At 41.0% G+C, this 26,491-nt stretch overlaps 1 protein-coding gene across 1 annotated transcript in view; it reads left to right on the forward strand.

Moving 5' to 3' along the window:
• The window catches only part of AATF (apoptosis antagonizing transcription factor), a 102,477-nt gene that overhangs the window by 49,486 nt on the left and 26,500 nt on the right, over window positions 1–26,491 (forward strand). The window contains exons 9-10 of the mRNA XM_061142718.1: window positions 16,749–16,816; window positions 18,752–18,832. Of these exons, the coding sequence (XP_060998701.1) occupies window positions 16,749–16,816; window positions 18,752–18,832 (149 nt within the window). The remainder of the gene's footprint in view (window positions 1–16,748; window positions 16,817–18,751; window positions 18,833–26,491) is intronic.

The raw sequence follows: 26,491 nt of genomic DNA on the forward strand, positions 1-26,491 counted from the left end.
GAAGAATTAGCCTCAAACCATCGAAGAAACTTTTCAAATGCAGGTAGTCCCGTGGTAGTTTACTAGGCAAATATGTGGCCAAAATTGCCTTTTCTATACTAATACAATGTTCAACCCAGTGTCAGCTGGTTAAGTGTCAGTTAGGCACAGGATTCCAGCCGTGTTTGAGTAGACCCCAGTGAAGAGTTTGGCACTTTAGAAAGGGGGCACTACCCATTCACCAATCTGGGCCTGGTGTCGTCTTATTTTTAAATTACATTCAGTGTATGTAGCTCCTTAAAGCTTTACTTTAAAAGTAAATTATAGGATCAGTGACTTAGCATAAAAGGGGAAGTTAATAAACAGCTTTAGAAGTTGTGGGTATTGTAGATCTAGCATAGAACCTAATTGCTCTGAAGTTAGATAGTGTTGCTGAAAATTGCCCATTCCAAACTGTCTTTATACAGCCTAGATCCTAGGGGACTAGGGTAGGATCATCTCATCTTTAGACACTGAAATCCAGGTGCTCTTGTCCCACGTTTGATTTTCTTGTTTAGTTACTTATGTATGGCTGCCCCGGGCCTTGGTTGCGGTGCGTGGGCTTCTCATTGCAGCGGCTCCTCCAGTTGTGGGGCCCTGGGATCTAGGTGTGGGGGTTTAGTAGTTGCAGCATGCAGGCTCAGTAGTTGTGCCACATGGGTTTAGTTGCTCGGAGGCATGTGGGATCTTCCCCGACCGGGGACTGAACCTGTGTCCCTTGAATTGGCAGGCAGATTCTTGACCACCAGTGAAGTCCCTGACTTTCTAGCACATTACGCTGCCTTTTGACCTGACATGCTTAAAAGTCCATTTGAGCATTTTCTTTTCAGATTCCTAACTGTTTAGGAAATAGAAGATCCAGGGTATATGTTCATACTGTGACAGTTCACATGTGTCACTTTCATGCGATTATGTGCTTCATTCAATAATTGCTATACCAGATGCTAGTTTTACAAAGACTAATAAGACAAACTCCTGCCTGAGGAATTTGTGTCATCTAATGAGAGCAAAAGTGAAAGTGTTAGTCAGTCAGTCATGTCTGACTCTTTACGACCCCATGGGCTGTAGCCCACCAGGTTCCTCTTGTCCATAGAATTCTGCAGGCAAGAATACAAGAGTGGGTAGCCATTCCCTTCTCCAGGGGATCTTCCCAACCCAGGGATTGAACCTGGGTCTCCTGCATTGCAGGTGGATTCTTTAAGGTCTGAGCCACCAGGGGAGTCCTAACAAGAGCAAAGTTCTCAATTTTGTAGTCACATAGCTCCTCTTTCAGAGTATGACTTTAATAAAATTTAAATGAAGAAAATAAATGGTGCACGAGAGCAATCAGGTACTTGATATGAAAACATACATTTAGCTAAGACTGAGCTCCCAATGCAGGGGGCCTGGGTTCGATCCCTGGTCAGGGAACTAGATCCTGCATGCCAAACTAAGAGTTCACATTCCACAACTAAAAATCCTTCATGCCACAGCTAAGACCTGGCACAGCCAAATAAATAAATAATATTTAAACAAAACAAAACCATGTAGTTCCATTGTGCTATCTTATCACATACTTGTTGGCACACGGGTTTTTCTTTCAACAGACTCCTAATTCCTATAGTCATGTCTCAGTAACTTGTAAAAGACCCTGAGACATGCTGTTAGATATAAATTCTGAATAATATTATAAACTCACTATTTTCCAAGAATTTAGTGATTTTTAGAAGCCGATATCCACTGAAACTTATTTCAGGTTAGAGGACCCTTCAGGGAGATACTGCTTTGGGAAAGATCCCTGGTCTTCCCCTTGCTTACAGCAAGTAATAATAAAACCTTCCTGCTCCCAGCCGGGGGTGTGGGGGTGCAGAGGGGAGAGCATTCAGGTTGGCGATGGGTATTTAAAGGTTCATTTTGCCGTAGCCTACCTTTGTGTATTTTTTAAAATTTTCTGTTATAAAAAGTTAAGGAGAAGAAAAGTCTTCAGATTTCTTTCTTCCTTCCATTAATTGATTCAGCAAATATGTGAGTATCAACTATTTATCGAGTAACTGTTGTTCTAGGCTATGCTATCTGATGCAGTAGCCGCTGGCCACATGTAGCTATTTAAATTTCAGTTGTAGCTAATTAATTAAAATAAAGTTGAAAATTCAGTCTGTCAGTCATGCTAGTCACATATCAAGAGCTGAAGCTGCATGTGCTAGGGGCTGTTGTACCGGAAAATGCAAATATAAAACATTTCCATCATCACAGAGGCTTCCCAGGTGGCTCAGTGGTAAAGAATCCACCTGCCAATACAAGAGACTTGGGTTCAATCCCTGGGTCAGGAAGTGCCCCAGGAGAAGGAAATGCCAACCCACTCTAGTATTCTTGCCTGGGAAATCCCATGGACATCGGATCCTGGCAGGCTACATCCGTGAGGTCACAAAGAGTCAGACAGGACTGAGCACACCCACACACATCATCACAGAAAGGTCTAGTGGAGTTCTGTGAGGGGCTGGAACAAAGCAAAGGCCTGCCCTCACGAGCATTCATTCTAGCTTAGAGAGAGGATGATACTACGGCGGAAAACAATAACACTGGGTACGGGTGAAGGGGCCTAGGGGGACAGGATGGTGACTGTTTCGGGCAGGATGGTCAGGAGATTCAGTGATACTTGAGCAGAGCCCTGAGGGCGTGCACAGCAGACCGTGAAAGTTTTGGGGGGAAAGGGAATGGCAAGTGCAAAGGCTCCAAGGCCCTGCTGAGGCTAGCATGTTCTAGGAAATCAGGGAGGCCAGTACCCCCAGGGTGGGGTCGGTGAGAAAGAGTGGGATAGGAGAGGAAGTCAGAGCCGTAATGGGAGGCCAGGTCCTGAAGGAGCTTGTAGGCCACCCTAAGGCTTGGGCTTTCACTGGGAAGCCACTGGAAAGTTTTGAATGGAGGAGTCACATGATTGGACTAATATTTTTGAAGCATCACTCTGATGTGTTGAGAATAAATTCTAAGGAGGCAGAGTCGCAAACAGGAAACAGGAGGCTCTCATGATAGTCCAGGCAAGAGATGGTGGTAGCTGGGACTGAGATGTTTTAGAGGGAATGTTGACAAGTGGCTGGACTCTGAATTTATGCTGAAAGTTGAACTGATGGGTTTTGCTGATGGATTGTGTGTGGAGTGTGGAAAGAGGGGGATCCAGGATGTCTTTAGGGTTTTTGGTCTGAGCAGTTGGATGGATGAAGTTGCTATTTACTGAACTGGGGACAAACAGTGAGAGAAGCTAGTTCAGAGAAGAAATCTGGAACTCAGCTTCGGTTACACTAGATTCCACCCCCTGCCCCACCCCGACCCCACTGACCTGTGCTGACTTTAATTATTTTGATTCCAAATTGGTTATATTAAGATACCACTGAAGCATTCATAGGAAATTGTTGAAGAAGTAGTTATGTGTATAATTTTGGAGTTCATGGAGAGGTCTGAACTGAAGGGATGAACCTGAGAGTCAGCAGCATATAGATTGTATTTAATACCATGAGATTGGATGAGATCACCTAGGGATTGAAAGTGGAGAGAAAAAAAGAAAGAGATTCAAAGCCCATGTCCTGGGGCATTCAACATTTTGAGGTTGCGGAGATGAAGAGGATCTAGCATAGATGTTGGAGAAGGTGAGAGAAAATAAAGGAAGAGTGATTTCCCAGGTTTCATAGCAAAGTGATTCAAGAAGGAGGAAATCCAGTGTCATCCTGATACCAAAACCAGGCAAAAATATCTCAGGGAAAGAAAACTACTGACCAATATCTCTAATGAATAGAGATACAAAAGTCAACAATCTACTAGCAAACTCACTCCAGTAACACACAGGCAAGAATACTGGAGCGGGTTGCTTATGCCTTCCTCCAGGGGATCCTCCCAACCCAGGGATCGAACCCGGGTCTCGCGCATTGCAGGCGGATTCTTTACTGTCTGAGCCACCAGGAAAGCGCCCCCACCCCTCCACAAAAAAAAAATTATATACCATAACTAAGTGGTATTTAGCCCAAGAATGCAAGATTGTTTTAAAAATCAGTTAATGTAATCAGATAATAAGGGCCAAAAAACTTGATCATCTCAATAGATGCAGAAAAATGTTTGACACCCTTTCATCATAAACACTCAACAAATAGCGATAGAAAAGAATTCTTTACCTAGTAAAGAACATCTGTGAAAATCCATAACTAACATCCTATTCAGTGGTAAAAGACAGAAAACTTTCCCCAAAGATTAGAAATAAGGCAAGGACGCTCTTGCCACTAATATTCAACATTGTACTGGAGGTTTTAGCAAGGGCAGTTAGACAGAAAGAAATAAAAGGCATCTAAGTTGGAAAAAAAGAAGTAAAAGTATCTCTTATTTGCAGTTGGCATGATCCTATATATAGAAATCCCAAAGAAGCCACCAGAAAACTACTAGATTGTGAATTGCAGGATACAGAATGAGCACACAAAAATCAGTTGTGTTTCTATATACCAGCAGTAAACAATCTGAAAAGTTAAGAAAGCTATTCCATTTACAGTAGCATCCAGAAGAGGAAAATACCTGAGAGTAAATTTAACCAAGGAGGTAAAAGACTTATATTGTGTGTGTGTGTGTGTGTGTGTGTGTGTGCTCAGTCATGTCCAACTCTTTGTGACCCCATGGACTGTAGCCTACCAGGCTCCTCTGTCCATGGAATGTTTCCAGGCAAGAATACTGGAGCAGGTTGGCATTTCCTACTCTGGGGGATCTTCCCAACCCAGGGACTGAACCTGTGTCTCTTGCATCTCCTGCATTGGCAGGCAGATTCTTTACCATTGGTGCTTACCTGTGAAGCCCAAAAGACCTGTATGCAGAAACTTATAAACATTGCTGAAAGAAATTTCAAAAGACCTAAATAAATGGAAAGCCATCCCATTTCATGGATTAGAAGAATTCTAATTTATGGATTAGAAGACTTAAGTATTGTTAAGATGACAGTACTCCTCAACTGATATACAGATTCAACACAATCTCTATCAGAATCCCTGCTATCTTTCTGCTGAAAGTGATGAGCAGATCCTAAAATTGATATGGAAATACAAAAGACCCAGGATAGCCAAAACAATCTTGAAAAAGATCAAAGTTGGAGGACTCATAGTTCCTAATTTCAAAACTTATTACAAAGCTATAGTAATCAAGATGTTGTGGTACTGGTTTAAGGTTAGGCATATGGATCAATAGAATACAACTGAGAATTCAGAAATAAACCTTTACAGTTATGGTCAATTGATTTTCGACAAGGGATGCCACGACAGCGGTGAGAAGTCTTTACAACAAATAACGCTAGGACAACTGGATACCCACTTGCAGAAGAGTGAAGTGAGAGCCCTCTATCATTCCTAAACAAAGATTAACTTTTAAGTTGATCAAATACCTACATACAAGAGCCAAAACTATAAAACTTTTAGAAAAAAACACAGAAGTAAATCTTCATGACTTTGGGTTAGGAAATAATTTCTTAAATATGACAACAAAAGCACAAGTAACAAAACAGAATAAAAAACAGATATGTTGGACTTCATCGAAATTGAAAACTTTTGAGCTGCCAAAGGTCCTACCAGGAAAGTGAAAAGACCCACAGAGTGGGAGAAAATATTTTCAAATTGTATATCTGATAAAGGACTGGTATCTAGAATAATAAAGAACTCTTAAACTCAATAATAAAAGCAAATAACCTACTAAAAAATGGCAAATGATCTGAATAAACATTTCTCTAAGGAAGATATTTAAGCGACCAGTAAGATGCTTACCGTCATTAGTCTTTAGGGAAATACAAATCAGAACCACAATGACTACTACTTTGATCACTAGGATAGCTATGATAAAAAAAGACAGATCAAGTTTGGGGAGAATATGGAGAATTTGGAACCCGCATACATTGTTGGTAGAAATATAAATTGGTGCAGCCTCTATGGAAAACCATTTGGTAGTTCCTCAAATCATTAACCATAGAGTTACCATATGACCCCGCAATTCTACTGTTAGGTTTACACCCAAAAGAAATGAAAATCATATGTCCACACAAAAACTCGTATATGAATATATGCAGCATTATTCATAATAGCCACAAAGGAAACAACCCAGTGATCATCAACTGATAAATGGATACATAAAACATGGTATATCCTACAGTAAATATTATTCAACCATAAAGAGCATGCAGTACTGAAACTTGCAACATGGATAAACTTTTGAAAACATTGTGGTAAGTTAAGTGAAACAAGAGATTCACAAAACGCCATATTTATATGATTTATTAAATGCTCCGAATAGGCACAATTTATAGAAGCAAAAAGTGGATAGGTGGTTGCCTAGGGCTGGCAATATTGGGGGTGAAATGGGAGTAGCTGATGAAAAATAGGTTTCTTTTGACAGTGATGAAAATATTCTGAAATTGATTATGATGATGGTAGGACACCTTGGTGAATATACAAAACCATTGAATCACTGTTTAAATTGGTGAACTGTATTGTATGTGCATTTTATCTGAATAAGTTATTTTTTTTTTTCTTAAAGAAAGGAGTGACATACTGTGTTGAATGTTGTGAAAGATCAAGTAAGATAAGGAGTGAGAACTGGCCATTTGGTTCAGCAGTGTGGAAGCCATTGGGACCTTCACGGAAACTGTTTTGTTCGAGTGCTGAAGCGGGTTCAAGAGAGAACAAAGGGAGAAAAGTTGGAGACAGCATAGACAGTCTGGAGAAAGCTTGCCCTAAAGGGGAGAAACAGGGCAGCAGGGGTCAGGAGCGGGTTTCTTGTTTGGTTTTCAGGTAGATGTCCTCTGTATGTTGCTTTTGTTGTCCATTTGTTTATTTTTAGGTTGCTGTACACAGGCTTCTCGTTGTGGAGCCATGGGCTCTAGAGCCCATGGCCTCGGGCTTAGCTGCATGTGGGATCTCGGCTCCCCAGTCAGGGATCCTGTATACTGTTTTCTGGTGGAAATGACCCAGTAGAGGGCATCATGCATATTTCAGGAAGGCGGTGAGAATGGCTGCCGCTGTGTACGCAGGTAGAGAGGGGCTGGTCTGATGGACAGCTCTGGTGTAGATATGGGCGTGAGGATATGGTGGGAACTCTTGTTCCCAAGGAGCTATGGGGAGGGTAGTATGTGAGGTTCTTACCTGAGTGCAGGGGCTGGAGGTTTGAGAAAAGAGAAGGTATGGCAGAGTCCGCAAACAGAGCAGGAGAGTGTAATTGTCTGGGAGCACTGGAGACCCGCGTAAGGTTAGTGGAAATGATTTTCAAGTGAGTGAGACCAGTGCAGTCCACCTTGTCTCTTTCTTCACTGATTGAAGCCGTATGGATGCAGGTACTGAGACTTAACAAAGAAATACAGGCACACAATCCCTCACCTGCAACTCTGACACTGAAAACTCACAGTGGTGTGCTCATTTGTTTTTGTACGTTTGACAAAACATTGTGGTGGCAATGTCTGAATGGTTCTGAAGCCGTATTAACCTATGAAAATGAAAGTCATTCAGTCGTGTCCAACTCTTTGTGACCCCATGGACTATATAGAATTCTCCAGGTCAGAATACTGGAGTGGGCAGCCTTTCCCTTCTCTAGGGGATCTTCCCAACCCAGGGATTGAACCTAGATCTCCCCCACTGCAGGCAGATTATTTACCAACTGAACTACTAGGGAAGCCTGCGTATTAACCTATAAGGCTTTACTTATCCCACTAGGTGGGGATAATCATGTATTTTGCTGCAGAGGTGTTGATGTGTTTGACTTTAGGGTGCTGCCCCAGGCTCCACTGGGGCATTTATGGTACATACACTGTATCATCACCTTCCCCCAAATCCCAAAAGCTCTGAATTCCAGAGCACGTCAGTCCCCGAGGAACCATGGATCTGTATGACAAAGGGACAGCACGCAGCAGACTTGAGGGTGTTTACCGGAAGTGGCCATCCTGGGGGACGGTGGCATCACATGTCGTGAGTACGGGGATAAGCAAGCACGTGAGGAGAGGCGGAGGCACGCCGAAAGGCGGCAGGTCAGTGGGCTGTTGTCTGTGCGGGGAGAATTACGGGAGTCTGCAGGCTGCAGGGAGAGTCCTGGAAGGAGAGGCTGAAGTTTGTTTCCTCTGGGCTTTTCATCCTTAGAGGACATAATACAGAATATAGGTTAGCACTGCCCTCTTGGTTCCTTGTAGAGCCTTTTTAGCACAATAGTTTCTAGTTCTGAATGACCTCCTCTTCATTCTTTCAATACAAATGTTACATAGCATAGTGTCATCATACAACAGAATGCCATATAATGCCCAGAAATAGTCAGTGATTGATCTAGTACCCAAAAGGATGTATAACCCCTCTCCTCACCTTTTATTTTGTGTGTGTGTGTATATATACATATGTAAGTATATATATATACAAGCACACACCAGGACATCTGTCTGTTTACCAAGAGACAGAATACTGGAAATGAGGGCTGTTGGAAATCCTCAACAATAGCACTCCTGGTACCTTGCTCCTTTTGGTATAGATTAGGAAGAATGGCTTAATGCAGTCACTTAGTCCTTGTAAAATTCTTTTTATGTATAGGAAAAAGAAAGGAAAAGCAAGTTCTTTAGCAGTCAAACTGCCTAATTCTCTCTCTGTCTTCACATATCAGAGCCGAATACTGGTAGTGATTTACTTACACTTCTAGTTAATAATTAGACATTGGGAGACACCATATATCATGCCTAATGGAATATATGGGGTCTGATGAGAAAGTTTTCTGTTTTGACTAATAAATTTTAACCCAAATAGCCAGGCCTGGTGAAATATTATGGCCTTCGAAATATTTTAGAACTTGTGCTGAGGAAACAGTGTGAATTTCCTCAGCGAATGAATTTATCATCCCTTCCAAATCATAGGCCTTAGCTCCAGCTGTGGAGTGGAGGCACGAGGCAACGCTGAATCAGAAAGTGGAAAAACTAATCAAATCCTTAAAAGACCGAGGGCAGTGAGGCAGAGTTAAGGCTGACTTTTTCAGCAGTCGCCTCGAGCTGTACTTTTTCTGATTTTAGTAACCAAAGGTGGGTTATCTGGAACTTCAGTAGTAAGATGAGCTTGGGTTTTTTTGTTTTTTTTTTTTGAGCTTGGGTTTTTATTCACGCATTTTGACTTCCCTCCGTTCTTTTCCTGTTATTAATATTATTCTTGTAAATATTGTACTTGCTGCTGCAGAAGTGGGATGCTTTTCATCTTTGATCCAAAGATCTAGAACTTAACTCTTTCCTTTCAGAGATTCTGTCGAAGAGTCACTGTGAGCAAGGCAGTGTGCAGAGGCCTGAGGGAGGAGAGAATTTTGAGTGAGACTGTGCCCTGCCCCCAGGACACTTATAGTCAAGCAAAGGAGCCGTAAACAACCCGAGTGCTGGGTGAGGGGGTGATAAAGAATTCAGGAGAAGGGAGATTCGTAACGTTCTGGGAGAATCAGAGAAGGCTGCGGGAAGGTGATGGTGTTTGATCGAGGCCTTACAGGGGGTGGATAAGATGCTGCGCAGGGTGAGGTGGAGGGGTGGCTGCGGGAGCAGAGGGTGATGGGCTGGGTGCAGGTCCTGGAGAGGGAAGCGCAGTTAGTTGTCCTAATAGAATAAATGGTAAAGAAGAGGATCACTTGTGCCCGAATTAATCATGGTTTGATTTGGAAAAAGTCCTTCAAATAACAGTCTGCTTTTCAGGTATTGACTTATTACTTTTGTGAGTTTTTTCTGTGCTTTTTACCCTGTCTCCCTTCCATTCTGATTTTCCTTCGTTACATATCCTACTTGTTATCCACTGTTGGCAATCAGTAGAAAGAAACTTTGAATTATCATCTTTGCTCATTGTTATTGTTAGCAGCTGTGGTGATTCAGCTATGGAATTTTTTTGTCCCAAATTGAGTTCTGTCTTTATCTATGAGTATCATTATCTGATGTCGACAGTATTTTGATTTATTGAATACTTGCATTTTGCAAAGTGCTTTACTTTTATCATCTTTTAAGATTGTAAATCAACTTTATGAGGTACAGTTATTATGAGGAAACCAAGTCTCAGAGGGGTCAAATAACTTGTCCCAAACTTCACATCTAATAAAGGGCACAGAACCCAGGTATGTCAGGCTCTAAAGCCGTGGCATTTTATGGACTTCCTGGGCAATGTTTACAGTTATGTTGAACCATGGGGCAGAATTGAAACTCATACGTAGAATCATTAGATCTTAGAAGATGGGAGATGGGCACCTGCAACTGGGATTTGACAAACGATAAAAGAAACACTGATAATAGAAAACACTATATGAAATGAATCCCCTCCTTTATTACAAAGATGTTAATACACCTTTCTTGCAGTAAAAAGACCAACTTGAAGATACTACAAAAAGAGTCACATATGAGGGGACATGGGGGAGGTGGTTAGAGGAAGAACAGAAGACCTGTTCTGCTCTTTGTTTCCTGAGAAGAACCAGCTCTCTCCCTTGGGAAATGAGACCTGAGAGAGAGGCAAGATCAACATCATTTTAACAGTAAAATAATGAGAAGTGTTTTGAGATTTTTTCATTCATTTGGATTGAGTAGTTTTTGAAAAAATTCAGGTTCTCTTGGGATGGTTAAAAAAAGGGTGATTCCCACGCACTTAAACCACACAGTTCTCTAGGCCCTGTGCAAGATGTGGGAGAAAGAGAATGTTGTTTGAGGAGGAGGAGGTACTGATAATCGTGCAGTCACTTCAGTCTTTTCCGACTCTTGGAGACCTTGTAGACCGTAACCCGCCAGACTCCTCTGTCCATGGGATTCTCCAGGCAGGAATACTGGAGTGAGTTGGCATGCCCTCTTGCAGGGGATCTTCCCAACTCAGGGATCGAGCCCATGTCTCTTATTTCTCCTGCACTGGCAGGCAGGTTCTTTATCACTAGTGCCAAGAGATTAAAAACCATGAGGTTCCCCAATTGCTTAGGTAGATAGTGGTACTCTGGATTAAAAGCAAGGTATTACACAGTATGATTCCTTTTGTTTAAAAACAAAAGGAGTGTCTGTGTGTGTATGTGTGTGATAAAGTAAATAAGAATTTGATATTTTCTGCCAGAAACAATTCCCCTACTCTGTGCATATATGTATTTATTGAGCTCCTTCAGTGGGCCAGTGGACAGGATAGAGTGGTGAGCACACTGTTACATTCTCTGCTTTCTGCGAAGCAGACAGTCAGCTAGTGGAGGAAATAGACATTAATTATGTACTCCACTAATAAAATGTAAGTTAAATACAGCAGGAACATCATAGGAATGTGTATGGAGGGCTGCAGTTAAGAGAGACTTTCCTGAAGAAGGAGGTAATTGAGCTGAGATTTAGCAAGGAGGTAGAGAAGGTGGCACAGTGGTCAATAATCTGCCTGCCAGTGTAGGAGATGCAAGAGACATGGGTTTGATCCCTGGGTCTGAAGATCCCCTGGAGAAGGAAGTGGCAACCCACTCCAGTATTCTTGCCTGGAGAATCCCACAGACAGAGGAGCCTGATGGGCTACAGTCCATGGGGTCATGAAAGAGTCGGACATGACTGAGCACACACACAGAGGGTGTGGTGTAAGCCAGTTAGTGGTTAGGGAAGCATGTTCCAAGCAGTGCAGGTGCAAAAAAGGATTCCAAAGACATCTGTCTTTGTCCTTCTGGCCACATGCTCTCATTTTACTGAAGCACATCTTCCTGTGAAAGAGCCTGTGGAAGGTAAATTATTGAGTCCTTGCCTGTGTGAAATGCTTTATGAACTCTCATCCTTGGTTAGTGCTTTGGCTGTGTATGGAACTTGAGGTTGAAAGTCATTTTCCTCAGGATTTTGAAGGTTTTGCTCTGCTGTCCTCTGCCATCTGTTATCGCTATTGAGATGTCTAATCCCATTTAGATTTATGTTCCTTAATGTTTAGGATGACTGTATAATTCTTTGTCAAGACCGGGACCCTTGAGCTGCTAGCCTGAAGAAGTAGCAGGACAGGAGACTTTAGCCAGGACTCTCTGTGGTAGATGGGACCATATAGTCACCCTCTGTACATGTGACCTATTTTTCCTCTCACCCTTTAGGATCATCTCTTTGCTTCTGGAGTTCCACATTTCATGACGATGTGTCTTATAAAAGATTCTTTTTCCTTCATTGCACTAGGTTGCATTGGGTGGTGATTATTAGTTCATTCCCATCCTTCGATTTGCGGGAGTGGTTCCATAATTATTTCTTTAATAATTTTCTCCCAACCTTTGTTAGGTAGGTGTTTAACATCCTGGATTATCCCCTAAGTTATTTTCTTCTTTCACAAATAATCAAGGGACATTATCTGTTTGCTGAGAGATTTTTGCACATTTGTCTTCCAGTTCTTCTATTGAAAATGTTAAACGTTTCTTGTGTTCAATTTCTCATTTTACTGTTTTCTCATAGCATCCCATTCTTGTGGAAGTGTGTTTTCTCTCACTTCTCTGAGAGTGTCCTCAGAGAGGAGGAGGAGGAAGAGGAAGAGTTGTGAGTTCTTTTCTCTTTCTTTTCTTTCTTTTGTGTATGGGTGTTTTGTTTGTTCCTTGCATTGCTTTCTTGAGTTGCTTTTTTTCCTGTTTCCTTTAGTCTGTGTCTGAGGCTTTCCTCAGATGCTGGGGATCCTTAGCTGTCGCTTCATGTTTCAGAGTATAGCATTGGAAAGTATCTCTGAAACCCAGTTGGAGCTTTCTGTCTCCTTTGTATGTAATTTTGCTGAGAACTAACCTCTTGGTTCTTAGAACTTGAATGTCTCCTTTTCTGGGGAGCAGGGGGATGACCATGCAGTTTCTCCAGAAAACACTGCCCTGCTCTCCTGCCTAGGAACTTACCACATGGCGACAGTGTCCTGAGCACAGGGTGGGGAGGGAGACAGAAGGCCTCAGACGTCAGCCTTCTGTGCCTCGTATCTCTCAGTTTGGAGCTTCTGTGGCTCCGTTTTTCCGGAGAATTGAGCCTCCTTTCTCCCGAGGGGCAGTCACTTGGCTGGGTGGACACTCCAGAAGGCCCGTGGTTCTGCCCCCCCGCGGCCTTCCAGGGGAACCACCCTCAGATCTCCTGTTCACAGGGTTTCCATGGGCCTGATCCACTTCACGCTCACCTTCATTGCCGGTGGGCCCTCGGGCGGTAACTTCCTTTTTGCTCCTTCATCTCCCACCTTGGAGAATTTTGTGAAAAATCTACTTTCATTAGCTCTCCCTTTCCTCTTTTTTTCTTGTGGGTTAATACATCTTTTTTTTTTTCCTCCTCTACTGTCTCCTGGAGGAGTTGAGAAGGGAGATGAGATAAACCAGTGTGTTCAGCCTGCCATTTTTAACTGACTCCAGCATACCTTTTTCCAGGCAGAGTATGATAACTGCTGGTTAGATTCTGATAGTACTATCAGTGCCATTCCTTGCATATGTGGTTATGGGTCACATAGGTTTTTGTGGGCTGACTGCAGAACCCACCCACATGTAAGATTTTCCCCTAGAACTAGAGAATTGTTTCTGAATTGACTCTTTGGAGGAATTATAACAGACTAAAACAAAAATATTTCACATACCTCTCCATTTTCTGGATCACATAGAAAATTACAGATACTGTATCATTATTGTTGAAATAAAAAACCTCTGGTAACTAACAGAAACCTGAATTTTATTGGAAAAGTTTGTTCATAAGTAAAGCCATAAAAATTGAACAAAGAAGCAAATTCGTCCATCAGTATCCCTAAAACTTCATTTTTCTGCAACTTTTTGGAAAGCAGTATTCCTAATTAAATTTAAGCCTAGTGATAGTGAGAGCTATGGGAAATGGCAATAGCCAGGAGAAGAGTTTATTTACCTGTATTTTCTTGCTACTTTCTTATTCCTGCCTTGCACACAACAGGATCTTTTCACACTGAATGAATTCATCGGATTGAATGAATAACCTAGACTCAGCCAGACAGACCAATAAAACTCTCTTCCTAACTACAAATGACTAAGAATAGCTGTGTAAAGCACCAAGGTGATGAAGATGCAACCCAGAATGTGTAAAGTAGACAGGGTGCTTGAGAGTAAATGCTGCACCAGCTTGGTGTTGGAATCGCAGGGACCGCTGTGTGTGTCACGCACCCGCTGCGGTCGTGGAGGTCCCGTTCCAGCCTTCCCCATTGTGCTGGGGCAGTTTTCCCCGAGCTCCCAGTGGCTGTCATGGCCCCAGGAAAGCTAGGATTGGTGGCTGTTCTCTCTTACGTGGCTGGAACAAGGTAAGGGCAATAAGATGTAGTCATTTCATTATTTATTTTTCTTCCTTTTTAAAAAAATATTATTTTTAATAGATTGATGATCGCTTTGCAATATTGGTTTGATTTCTATCATACATCAACATGAATTAACCATAGGTGTACATATGTCCCCTTCCTCTTGAATCTCTCTCCCAGCTCCCGCCCATTCCCACCCCTCTAGGTTATTACAGAATAAGCCCCACTGGGGCTTCCCTTGTGGCTCAGATGGTGAAGAATCTGCCTGCAGTGCAGGAGACCTGGGTTCAGTCCCTGGGTTGGGAAGATCCCCTGGAGAAGGGAATGGCAACCCACTCCAGTGTTCTTGCCTGGAGAATCCCATGGACAGAGGAGGCTGGTGGGCTACAGTCCATGGGGTCAAAAACAGTCGAAGAGGACTGAGCATCTAAGCACCGTGTGAGTTCCCTGAGTCATAGAGCAAAGCCCCACTGGCTATCTGGTTACATATGTACATTGATTCACACCGCTCTCTCCGTTCATCTCACCCTCTCCCCTCTTCTCCTCACCCTGCCCAATACTCAGTTCTCTGTCTGCATCTCCATTGCTGTTCTGCAAGCAGGTTCATTAGTACGTTTTCCTTCCTTTTTATTCTTCTTCTTTATTTAAAACAAATTCTTATTGTTGACCTGTCCCCTCTGCCTGCTCAGCCTTGCTGTTGACAGGCTGTTGACCAGGAACCGGAGCCCGTTTTGGCTTGGCCTGAAGGGTGGCTGCTCCCAGAGTAGCTGTTACACGGGTTCCTGTGTCGAGCGTCCGTGTACCACTGGGTTTGGATCTTGTATTCAGCTGCCAGAAGTGACTGTGATGAAGTAGGGGAGATAAACTGATAGATTGGCTGCCAGAAAGATGTTGGGAGTCAATCAGATAAACAGGGCAGAGAAATAGCTTGCTGTTTTCCAGTGATAATAAAACAGAGGCCTCCGGTCCCCACATTTTCAAACATAATTGCCACGGTAATAATGTCTAAAATAAGCAAATGAAAAAACAGCACAGGGGGTTTTTTTATTTGCAATTGAGATTGCCTTTTCCCTTTTGCAATAAAGATTCATCCTATATGGAAATGAATATTTTTACAAATTTGTTTTCCTTCTCCCAGTGCCCACATACATAAGCAAGTGACAATTAGAGAGTGAACTTCTTTCTGTAGGAATTTATCCCTTCTTTATTCCCCTCAGACTTTGACTATTTAACTTGGTGAACTATATATATGTTGCTTCTGTGCCTTACCTACAAAATAATTACTTATGTTTGTGAAGAAACAAGTTTTAAAGTCAAACCTATATTCTTGACTGGTGACAAGCCGGAAGGGGTTTATTTTCAGGATTTCTTTCAGAAGATTTTTGGAATTTTAATCTCTGTTGCTGTTTCCCTGCGCATAGCACTTGTGTAGGAGAGATGATAATCTAGTTTTATTATTATAAGTTAAAATTCTCCTCCTTTAATGTCTAACTTTTAAATCTATTGCTTCTCCTGGCCAAGAGTTTTTAAGATCTAATGCAAATTCTTCAGTATGTGTGAGAGCTAGAGAAGTAGACGTAGCTTACACTCGGGGGACTAACCAGGATTAAGAGGAGAGTTGGAGAGTGGTTTAGTTCCCATGGAGTTAGTTGTGTGCAATGAGAGACTGGCTGTCTGGGTTGTGTTCAGAGAACAACTTTCTTTAGGTTCCCTCTTAAAATTAATGTGTAAATGTGTTGGTGTCATATATGGTTGGGCTTCCCAGGAGGCTCAGTGGTACAGAATCTGCCGGTAGTGCCGGAAATACAGGTTTGATCCTGGGTCGGGAAGATCCCCTCGAGTATTCAGAAGATCCAGTATTCTTACCTGGAAAATCCAATGGACAGAAGAGCCTGATGGGCTACAGTCTGTGGGGTCGCAAGAGTCAGATCTGACTTAGCAACTGAGCACTGCATTGCAGACGGCATGGTTAAGACATTTATTTGTAAGCACGGTAGAGTATCAAGTATGGAAGGCAAGAGCAGAAAGGCCACAGTTCTAATTACATCCAGCAAAAGCTTTTTGCCTAAACAAGACCGTCCTGACTGCTGGGGTTATAGGTCAGAAGTTAAACACGTACCATTATCCTGTGGATGAGAAGCCGATGCATTTTCCTTTTCACCACCCAGCCCTTCCCACCTGACCTTTTAAAGATTCTCCATTGATATCAATGAGGAGGACAAAAATCATCATAAAAACAACGAAGGGGATGTTGCACACTTGATCCGTTTGGGATGAACTGCAGGACAATAAGTCTTCCAAATGGACTTCTGCTCCCAGTTATTGTGATAGCCACCTTTTTAAAGATATATAAATACGAAAGGGTTATTGGGAATTCGGTCATGCTCTTGCCACTGGGTTGTCCCTTATGGATTGTAGTTTCAGAGCTGTCACTGTGCCATTCAGAATTCCTCCTGTGCCCTTTTAAAGTCAGTTGGTGCTGGGAGATGATAAATAAGTAACTTGCTTTCCTTTCTCCTGTAGCTCCTCCGAGAACTCATAGAACGGAAGACCAGCTCCTTGGACCCCAATGATCAGGTGGCCATGGGAAGGTAATTTGGATATGGCTTTCTGTTCATACAGGCAGCCTGTGTAATAGTTTCTCCATCTGAGTCCCCTTAATTCTACTTCCAAGGCAACAACTTGTTCTATAATTATGAAAGCTGGGAGTTCCTCGGTGGCCTAGTGGTTAGGATTCCAGGCTTTCTCTGCCTTGGCCAGGGTTCAGTTTCTTATTGGGGGACTGAGATCCTGTGAGCTGTGTGACGTGGCCAGCAAAAAAAAGTTAAGCATGATAATGAGAACTAGACAGACAAAATGATGGAAATTGTTTCCTCTACATTGCCATAACTGCCATTTGAATAAGAGATTACCAAATACCTACCTGCAAGTGTTTATTTTAGGGTTTGTTTCATAAAGTCCATTTTAAGCTCTTTGCATTGCAATTAGATCTGTATCAGTCTCTGATCAGTGGATAAAAACATGTGCTCTCAGCTGTTGGGACCTGGCTCTGGGCACAGCCGGTTCCTCGCTCTGTAAGTCTGCTCTCATTGAGACCTCTGCCCCTTCAGTGAAAGCTGCCGCACAGTTAGACGTGGAACTCACAGTTAGACGCAGCACTGCCCAGATGTCAGGGTAGGATGGAAAACAGTGAAGGAAGACCCTTGTGCGTATGCTTCGTCCTGTGGTTAGAAAACAAAAAGGACATTTAAAGTGCTACCTAATGAATAGTGTACATTTAAATAGCCATGAGCTGTAACTTGCAAGAGCATAAATGGAAACCAAAGCTGCAGGTGTCAGAATGGGATTCTGGGGAAGAGCAGCATTCTGAGAGATCACAAGGAAAAATTTGTGCTGATGAAATAATTTTATGTGAGTAAAACCTTTGAATTTTAGGATAGGATGTTAATATTTTGTATATCACTGGAATGCTATAGAGAACTGTTCACTATAAATTTAATGTGATCGAGCAAATTGCATTTAAGTGGTGATTATATTGTACATCTATCTGACTTTACAATAAAATAGATTATGGTAATTAAGATTATATTAAGATTACAGTAATTGGATTTCCCTAGATTTTTTTTTTTTTTTTTATGTTGAACTTTCATTATATGAGTCAGGTAAGATGACTAGCTGCTGCTGTTTCTCCGTTTTCCCCCCACATTTGTTCATATAAGCAATTTATGAAGATTTTCCTAGCCCAGTATCCTTTATTTGAAAAACTAATTTCTTTTAATTTAAAATGACTTGCTGAATATATGGATCTTGTTTGGATCCTGATTCAAACAAACCAACTGTAAAATTGAGATAATCTGGAAAATTCAAAGACTGAATATTTGATAGTTAAATTTTTTTAGGTGTGACAGTGGTATTGAGATTATTTGGGGGCTCTTGGTATTGAGATTATTTTGGGGGGTAGGGGGGAAGCCCTTTCCCTTTTAGCAACAGATTCTGAAATAATGTAGCCGAAATGAAAATTAAATAAAATGACTATAAAGCTAGTATCAATAGCAGATAATTCTTAACACTTAGAAAAAATGGAAAGCACAAGGAAAAGCAGCTGGGTATTAACAATGGGAAAATTAGATTTAAAGAATTCACATGTTCAAACCGAACAGCAGGTGCATTGTTAGTCATAGGATAGGCTGTGCAACTAAACGTCAACAGCAAACCCAAGCAGCCACACCCAGTTTGACGAGTTTCCCTGCAGACTGGTAGATTTAGTGCTTGTCACAGTAACTCCACATACTAAGGAGCATTGTTCACCAAATCTGCTGGAGAATTTCCCAGCTGCCATTTGTTTTTTCACCATTGCACAGATCCTCTTCAATCGATTAGTCGCTTTGGCCCCAGTCTGTCTTGAGGAGCTTGGTGTAGGTTGAATGATTTCTTTATGCAGTGTTGTTAGTGAGAAAAATTCCGATTTGTCAACACGTGTAACTATTTCTGTTGATGATGCATAACGTCACTTGTGAATTTTCCAGGCAGTGGCTTGCAATCCAGAAGCTAAGAAGCAAAATCCACAAGAAAGTAGATAGAAAAGCCAGCAAAGGAAGGAAACTTCGGTGAGTTACTTTTTAGAATAAATGTTAACATTGTGTGTTATTACTTCTTTTCCATGTTAGCTATGACATTTTTTCTATTTCTTCTAATGATTCTGTTTTTAAGGAGCAGAAAAATCACTAGAATGATATTTGAGACTTTTTGAGATTCAGTTTTTCTTACTCTGAAATGTAAAAATAGTGTCAGTTATTTTGTTCTACTGCTGTGAATGAATAGGTTGAATAATCTTTGTATTTCCCTGAAAGAGACATAATTAAAAAGCAAGACAAGAGAGTTGAAATTGCCTTAGTTTTGAAAAATGATTTCCTTATTACAGTGTAAAAATTGTACTTTGGAGTCTCATTTAAGCAGAATTATATTGGTCCATTTTCATGATGCCATACATGTACCTAGTATGCTAAAAAGATACAAAGTGAAGGCTTCCAGAGGTTGTTAACACTGCGCTTAAATGAGATGAGGAGTGTAGCTTTTATGAGAATACGGAAACCTGTCTGAGTGCAGGCGAGCTCTCAAACCTGTGAGCCCTCGGAAGTCTTAGAAAGAGTGGAAACAAAGAAGGAACCAGAGTAGAAGGGACACTGCTGTGCTTTCAGACTGAGATTCCTTGTGACTGTTTTTATATATTATATAATATCACTCACACAAGGCCTCAGTGTCAAAGAAACTACTGGTAATTCAAGTGCACATTGGGAAAAAACATCTTAAACTCATTGTGTTAGGCCAGTTTTAGGCAGATAGCTAATCCCACATTTTTGTTAGAGCCTGCCTGTCATTAAAATTATTTCTGGACAAATGTGGATCTATCTCCTTTTTAAGTACCTTCAAAGAAGCAGATTCCGCTACTTTAATTAGCCTGTTTTAGTATTTAACAGAACTCATCAGTTCAGTTCAGTTCATTCGCTCAGTCGTGTCCGACTCTCTGCGACCCCATGAATGGCAGCACGCCAGGCTTCCCTGTCCATCACCAATTCCCAGAGTTTACTCAAACCCATGTCCATGAGTCGGTGATGCCATCCAGCCATCTCATCCTCTGTCGTCTCCTTCTCCTCCTGCCCCCAACCCCTCCCAGCATCAGGGTCTTTTCCAATGAGTCAACTCTTCGAATGTGGTGGCCAAAGTGTTGGAGTTTCAGCTTCAACATCAGTCCTTCCAGTGAACACCCAGGACTGATCTCCTTTAAGGAAATGTTTATTTTCCTTTAAGTTTGCAGAAGTGCATAGTAGCTTTTCATTGTCTTTTGACTGAAAGTCACTTTTCTTAAATCTCATGTTAAATTGTTATAATTTGTTTAACATTTTTTCATGTGCTGAAGTTTCCAAACCTTTCTGCTTCCCCCACCTTTGTTTTCAATGTGCTGGTTGAGAGCATGGACTCAAGCACCAGACTCCCTAAAGTCTGAATCCTACCTTTGACACCAATTAGTAGTTACCCTGAGCAAGACCCTTAAACCCTCTGTTCTGGTTTCTTTATTTGTAGGAAAGGGGTTGATAATAGTACCAGACTTGTAGGGTTGCTATGGGAATTAAATGAGTACATGTATGCACAGCTTTTAGACTAGCACTAGGAACATAGCATGGAGAAGGGAATGGCAACCCACTCCAGTATTCTTGTCTGGAGAATTCCATGGACAGTGGAGCCTGGCAGGCTACAGTCCATGGGGTCACAAAGAGTTGGACACGACTTGAGTGACTAACACAGTACAACAATGAGGGCATAGCAAGCACTATGTAAGTGTTTTTGCCATTATTCCTATTACTGTTAATGCTGTTATCCCAAGACTGGATCAGTCTCCTACTGAAATGTTCGTTTACTTGCTCACTCATGTACATGCCTCATTGGTACCTGTCTCTTCTGTACCCCCATGGTACCTATCTCTTCTGTACCCCCATCCCTGGTAGGATTTAAAGAAGAATGTTACTACTAGTACTTTATAATTGATCAGGCTGAATAAGTACGTGTTCTTTAATTCTGAGATTAGACTTTTCTCCAATACTGCATTTTTTAAATTGTAACTTTGAAAAAGACATACTCTATGTTAGCACTTTCATGTGGAATCTAAGAAATAAAACAAATGAATGTACATGACAAAACAGAAACAGGCTCACAGAGAGAACAAATTAGTGGCTACCAGTGGGGAGAGGAGGGGTGAGATGGGGATTAAAAGACAAACTACTGTGTACAAAGTAAAATGGCAGCAAGGATAAATTGAACAACACAGGGAAATGTAGCCATTATTTTATTGTGATTACTCTAAATGGAATATAATCTATAAAAATATTGAATCACTATGTTGTGTATCTGAAACTAATACAGTATTGTAGAGCAACTATACTTCTGGTTAATTAATTAATAGCTCTGTGAGGCTTTAAATGTTCTCTCGAGGGAGGAGCCCAGGATTTCAGTCAGGAGGCTGGCTCTGTCTGGCTGTATGATGTTGGTTGCTCTTTATTCTCTGAGCCTCACTTTACTCATCTAATAAGTGGAGATACTAATCCATGTGTATGTGTGTGTGTGTGTGTGTGTGTGAGAGAGAGAGAGAGAGAGAGAGAGAGAGAGAGTCAGTCAGTTGTGTCCAACTCTCTGTGATCCCATGGACTGTAGCTCTCCAGGCTCCTCTGTCCATGGAATTCTCCAGGCAAGAATACTGAAGTGGGTCGCCATGCCCTTCTCCAGGGGATCTTCCTGATCCAGGGATCAAACCTGGGTCTCCCGCATTGCAGGCAGATTCTTTACTTACTGTCTGAGCCACCAAAGAAGCCTGATTTGGTTTGAGGGGTGGATTTGATTTGAGGATTCAAATAATGTGTATATGTCTGGTACATAATAAACATTTGAAAGTGTTAGATTCTTTGATTTCTCTTGTGTTTACCTGTTGGCATTGCTGTTGCAAATATATGCTCTTCAAAAGAATTGAAAAGAGCAAAAGATGTCTTTTCTACATTATTGTATTTTTGTGAGTTTTAAAGCTGCTAGGGCAAATATCTATAATAATCATGTGTCCCTTGAGGACAAGAATTGTGCTGATTTTTTCAAGTTAGTTCCAACCTTATTGCCTACTGTAGTGCCTCACAGACATGTTTTTGATGATTGTGACAGTAAAATTAACCTGCTTATCAAGTAAGACTTTCTGTGAGATACAGCATTCACACTTCACACTGACCAGACTAGGAAGAGTTAGCCTATGGAAAGGCCAAAAAGAATAATGTTTTTCAAACACAGGCTTGCGAATATCCCTGTCTGTTTTGGGAACCAAAGTTCATTTGTTTTGGCAGAGACTTGAAGTAAATATGGAGGAATAACAGGAGATGAGACTGTGTGAATAAGTGGGTGCTAAATCGTTGTCATGCTCAAAACTTGGACTTTATTCTGTTGACTGTAGCAAGTCATTGAAAAACAAGGAAGCCTGAGCACCTGTCAAGAGATTGGAGGAGTGCATCACAACTAGCTGCACTATGGGGTCCTAGATTGGATCCTGGAAAAGACAAAGGACAGTAGGACAAAAAATGGGGGACATTTGAATAAGGTCTATGGTTTAGTTAATTGTACAGATGTTACTTTCCTAATTTTGTTAGTTACATTTGTATAAGTTGTTACCATTCGAGGAAGCTAGGTGAAAGGTGTACCTGAACTCTGCACTATTTTTGTAACTTTCCCATAAGTCTACAATTATAGCACAGCACAAGAAGTAAACAGAAAGTAATAAATAAGGTCACATGCTTTGAATTGTGTTGCCGTTTCATCACCCATATTCATCAAGGCTCTCTTTGTGACCATGAACGTGTGGGATGTTGTCAGAATCAGTGTTGTTGATATATAGCAATAACAACAACTAACATTTATAAAACTCTCTCTGTTGGGCACTGCAGAGCAGTTTACATGCAGAAGTGGAAAAGACACAACCTCCAATGCTAAAATGTTCAGGTTTGAAATCTGGCTCTTGTACTTACTGGCCTTGAGACCCCTTGGGCAAGTCACTTAACATCTCTCTCTGCTTCAGTTTCCTCATCTGTCAAGCCAGTATGATAATAGAAGGCACTGCCCATAGGACTGTCATGCAGATTGAAATTAGCTAACTCATGTAAAGTATTTAAGAAGATAAATGACTCACCCACTGTTACAGAGCTAGTAATCATGAACATAGATTTAAGCTAACTGGTCTGATTCCAGAGTCCATACTTCTGACCTGTGGCTCTTGAGTTGTTTCTCTGGCCAGGACTTATCAGGCACTAAAATGATATCTAGGCTACATTAGAACTCTGCCGTGAAGGATTTAGCAAGGGCCTAGGCTGGATGAGAGTGGGTTTAGTTGCTCAATCGTGTCCGACTCTTGTGACTCCATGGACTGTAGCCCACGAGGCTCCTCTGTCCATGGGATTCTCCAGGCAAGACTACTGGGGTGGATTGCCATTTTCTTCTCCAGGATAGATGAGAATACATGTCGTAAATAACTTCCTTAAATTAGACCCCCAGAAGAGCTGGTGGTGTGCCAGATGTCATCACTGGTACTAGGTTCCACCAGTGGGCAGGCTTTCCTCTTTGTTTGTGGTAGGGTTGGAGAAAAAAGAAATATCACTGCAAAGATGAACACTGCCTTGTGGAAACATTAATTTCAGTGATAACAGGTCAGTGGCATCACCCTGGTAAGATTGGGTGTTAGCAGTTTGCTGGTTGGATGCTAGAAAATAACTTAAAAAAAAAAAAAAGAAATATGCTGGTTTGGGGAAATAATTATAATTATTAATTACCAGTATTTTACTCAGCATTATCTATAAGTGGATTTGATCCTGATTTAAGCAGAATCTTAATGTAAATGAATTAAACTCAGGCCTTTAATAATGAAATGTCATACTGTGTTTTGTGTTTGTCTGTTCTTCTGCAACAAAATTATATTTATCTCTTCGTAGTATGGTTGGTAATTTTAATACTAAAACATGCATCCATCCTCAGTAGCACTGAGATGAGGTAAAAATGTATTGTATTAAATCATCTTTAATCTGATTACTACTAAAAGCCTGTCCTTCATCATGCAGTTAATAGTTATTGAATATATTGTATTAAAGTGTAAAGGTATTCCACAGAGCAGTGCCATCCAGTAAAAAGTATCTTTACATGTGTGATTTTTTTTAATTTTAATTTTTGATTGGAAGATAATTGCTTTGCAGTGTTGTGTTGGTTTCTTCCGTGTAACAGGATGAGTCAGCTATAAGCATACACACAGTTATACCCTTCCCATCCCACCCCTCCAGGTCATCACAGAGCACCAGGCTGAGCGCCTCTGTCGTACAGTGACTTCCCTCTGGCTCTCTGTTTCACACATTGTGAGGTATATGTTTCAGTGCTGCTCTCTCAACTTGTCCCACCCTCTCCTTCCCAACTCTGTCCACAGTCCATTCTCTTAAGGCTGTGACTCTTATTCCAGCGCCTTGCAAGTAGGTTCATCAGTCACATGTGTCATTTTAAATGTTCTAGTAGCCGCAATTAAAGAGGGGGAAAAAAAGGAAATAAGTATACTTAAGTAATAATACATTTCATTTAGCCCAATATATAGCTAATATTATTTTAACAATTTATTGTTTTAAAATTATTAGTGATATATTTTACATTTTTTCCTCTGATATTTTCAAAAAGTCTGGTGCACATTTCCAGTGTTCAGTAACCCACATGTGGCCAGTGACTCCTGGACCAGACAACGCAACTATTGGGAATAGTTCATAGCCTTTGTCTAGACAGCGAATTAAACCTGTCTTTGGACATAGCCAAGAATAGTTTTCATTTTTTTCAGATGAAAAATGAAGTTTGGTGAAGCCTAAAAGACATTAAAGGGCTTCCCTGGTGGCTCAGATGGTAAAGAATCTGCCTACAAAAAAAAAAAAAAGAATCTGCCTACAATGTGGGAGACATGGGTTCGATCCCTAGGTTGGGAAGATCCCCTGGAGGAGGGCATGGCAACCTAGAATGGATAAGCAGCAAGGTCCTACTGTATAGCACAGGGAACTGTATTCAATACCCTGTGATAAACCATTATGGAAAAGTATATGAAAAAAAAAGTGTGTGTGTGTATATATATATATATATATATATATATATATATATATATCAGTTCAGTCACTCAGTCTTGTCCAGCTCTTTGTGACCCCTTGGACTGTAGCATGCCAGGCTTCCCTACCCATTACCAGCTCTAGGAGTTTGCTTAGACTCATGTCCATCAAGTCGGTGATGCCATCCAACCATCTCATCCTCTGTCATCCCCTTCTCCTCCTGCTTTCAATTTTTCCCAGCATCAGGTCTTTTCCAGTGAGTCAGTTCTTCGCCTCAGGTGGCCAAAGAATTGGAGCCCCAGCCTCAGCATCAGTCCTTCCAATGAATATTCAGGACTGATTTCCTTTGGTTTGATCTGATCTCCTTGCAGTCCAAGGGACTCTCAAGAGTCTTTTCCAACACCACAGTTCAAAAGCATCAATTCTTTGATGCTCAACTTTCTTTATGGTCCAACTCTCATGTCCATACATGACTACTGCAAAAACTATAGCTTTGACTAGACAGACCTTTGTTGGCAAAGTAATGTCTCTGCTTTTTAATATGCTGACTAGGTTGGTAGTAGCTTTGCTTTCAAGAAGCAAGCGTCTTTTAATTTCATGGCTGCAGTCACCAGCAGCAGTGATTACGGAGCCCAAGTAAATAAAGTCTGTCACTGTTTCCATTGTTTCCCCATCTTATTTGCCATGAAGTAATGGGTCAGGATGCCATGATCTTCATTTTTTGAATGTGGAGTTTTAAGCCAGCTTTTTCACTCTCCTCTTTCACCTTCATCAAGAGGCTCTTTAGTTACTCTTTGCTTTCTGCCACATGGGTGGTGTCATCTGCATATCTGAAGTTACTGCTATTTCTGAAGTTACTGCAATTTCTCTCTTGTGCTTCATCCAGCCCAGCATTTCACATGATGTACTCTGCATATAAGTTAAATACACACATATGTATATATATATACACTTAATTACTTTGCTATACAGCAGAAATTAGCAAAACTTTGTAAATCAATTATGCTTCAATAAAATAAAGAAAAGAATCTTCACTTTAGCACTATTTATAATGCTTTTTTAAGAGGGAAGACTGTATAAATGCTTATCAATAGGAGATTTAGTAAATTACAATATATTGATGCAACAGAATATTCTGGAACTATGAAAAAGAATACAATATGACATAGTGGAAAAAAGCATAATGCATGAGCATGTGAAAAATATATTAAGTTTATATTTGTCTTATATATGGAGAATGCTATAGGCAAACTTAATTTTAATTAACAATGATTATTTCCAGAGATTACAGGGGACTTGTCAGTTCTTTCTGTATTTCTGAATTTGTAATTATATATTACTTTTTATAATTAGGAGATAATGGGCGTAAAGAAAGTATGATGAACAGAGATTTTGTTTTTGCATCTTATAAGAAGTGAAGAATTAGAAACAATACGACTGTTCAGAAATATGAAAATGCATTTATAGTACTTCCTGGAGTTTTGTATACAGCTGTGGAGATACAATGCTAAGTGAAAGAAAAGGATATGAAATTATGTTGTGTGCATTACTATGTAAAATGAACATAATTAACCAAAATACTAATATTAATAAATATTAATAACAGCCCTTCTGCAGATAAAA

Source organism: Dama dama, chromosome 5, assembly GCF_033118175.1.
Source record: "Dama dama isolate Ldn47 chromosome 5, ASM3311817v1, whole genome shotgun sequence".
Taxonomy (NCBI): Eukaryota; Metazoa; Chordata; class Mammalia; order Artiodactyla; family Cervidae; genus Dama; species Dama dama.